Source organism: Aplysia californica, unplaced genomic scaffold (genome assembly GCF_000002075.1).
Source record: "Aplysia californica isolate F4 #8 unplaced genomic scaffold, AplCal3.0 scaffold00461, whole genome shotgun sequence".
NCBI classification, from domain to species: domain Eukaryota; kingdom Metazoa; phylum Mollusca; class Gastropoda; order Aplysiida; family Aplysiidae; genus Aplysia; species Aplysia californica.
This window is the reverse complement of record NW_004797731.1, coordinates 276,824-278,150: the sequence shown is the minus strand read 5'-3', so window position 1 is coordinate 278,150 and position 1,327 is coordinate 276,824. Positions and strand designations below refer to the sequence as shown.

General features: G+C 42.2%; 1 protein-coding gene across 1 annotated transcript in view; it reads right to left on the bottom strand.

The window, feature by feature from the left end:
- LOC101859190 (maltase 2) overlaps positions 1-912 on the bottom strand; it is a 7,186-nt gene extending 6,274 nt beyond the window's left edge. The window contains exon 1 of the mRNA XM_013086379.2: positions 42-912. Within this exon, the coding sequence (XP_012941833.1) occupies positions 42-212 (171 nt within the window). The 5' untranslated portion in view covers positions 213-912. The remainder of the gene's footprint in view (positions 1-41) is intronic.
- Positions 913-1,327: the final 415 nt, after the last annotated feature.

Genomic DNA, 1,327 nt, shown 5'->3' with positions numbered 1-1,327 from the left:
AACAACAGCAACCAAACACACGTGTAATTATTTCTACTTACAACAAAGTTGGGCCATGCTCCTGTTGGCAAGTTGACGTATTCAGACAACACTTTGTCTCTGATTCTGTAGCCTGTGGAGGTCCCGCCAGTGAGGTCAAAGTTGAAAGGGTTTGCTCCAGTCTTGTAGATCTTGTTCCTTTCGTTCGGAGCTGAGTATGTCTCAACGACCATATACCTGCGACAAAATGAATGCCATTTAATATTTGTTATCGCTAAATGCACGATGTTGAACTATTGCTATGGCTAAATGCATGCAAGTTAACAATATTTCTGGCTAAATATATGCTATTCAAAAAAAGGCACATTGAAATAATACCTACTCCCGTGTAATTCTATAGGTATAAAAAATTAACATAATTTAACAGTCTGTATGACAAAGTGCACATTTCACAGTGACTATGAAAAAGTGTACACAATTAAACCGTCTATAAATCGTTAGATCGATCATCTATGGGAAAGTCGAGTCAGCTCAATGTCATTATCAGTACGACAAAGTGCAGAACATTCAACAGTCAATAATATGCCTATTAGGAATGTGACGAGAGCCAGTGGCTTATCAGAGACCATCCTCCAAGGGACAGTTCAGGGTGGAAGAAGAAGAGGCAAGCAGAGGAAGAAATGGGCAAAAGACATTGCCTAGTGGACAGACAAGAGTGTTGTCACGACCCAAGTCTTGCCCATGACTGTCAGGAGCGGAGACTTCTAGTTCTCTGGCAGCGTTTAGCAGTGCAACGCCCCCACGACCCCGTGAAGGGTTACGGACTAGACGCCCAGAGTAAGAACGTATATGTTAAGGGACTCGTGAACATGAATATGAAAGGCCAATTCTACTCAAAGTAATTATGATAAACTGACCAACAAACATACTATATTATTAGTTCGTTTTAGAGACAGAGTCGTAAAACCTCTACAAAAACAAAAAAGAGACAGAGCTTCACTAAACTTTAGATACCACTCAAATTCTAATTCCAGAGAAACGGAACTCGAACATGGGACCTCGGCATCAAACGTGCACACACTTCTGCATTTGGATAAACATCGTTTAAAAACATTTCACAATCACTTTCTGTAACGTAGCATTTACGCGCTCTTTGCCGTCGCAGGGGGCCGAGTTCGATCTCGCGTGAGGAGAATTTCTATCGAGTATCTCTGTCTTTCCTGCTGAGAGCTTACATCCCTCCATAGATGTACACTATAGTACTAGTACTAGATACAGTACGCCCCTCTCTCGCCTTGCTGCGCGATGGCCACATTTGAAAGCGGTGTCCGCCATGTTTTTTGTGGCA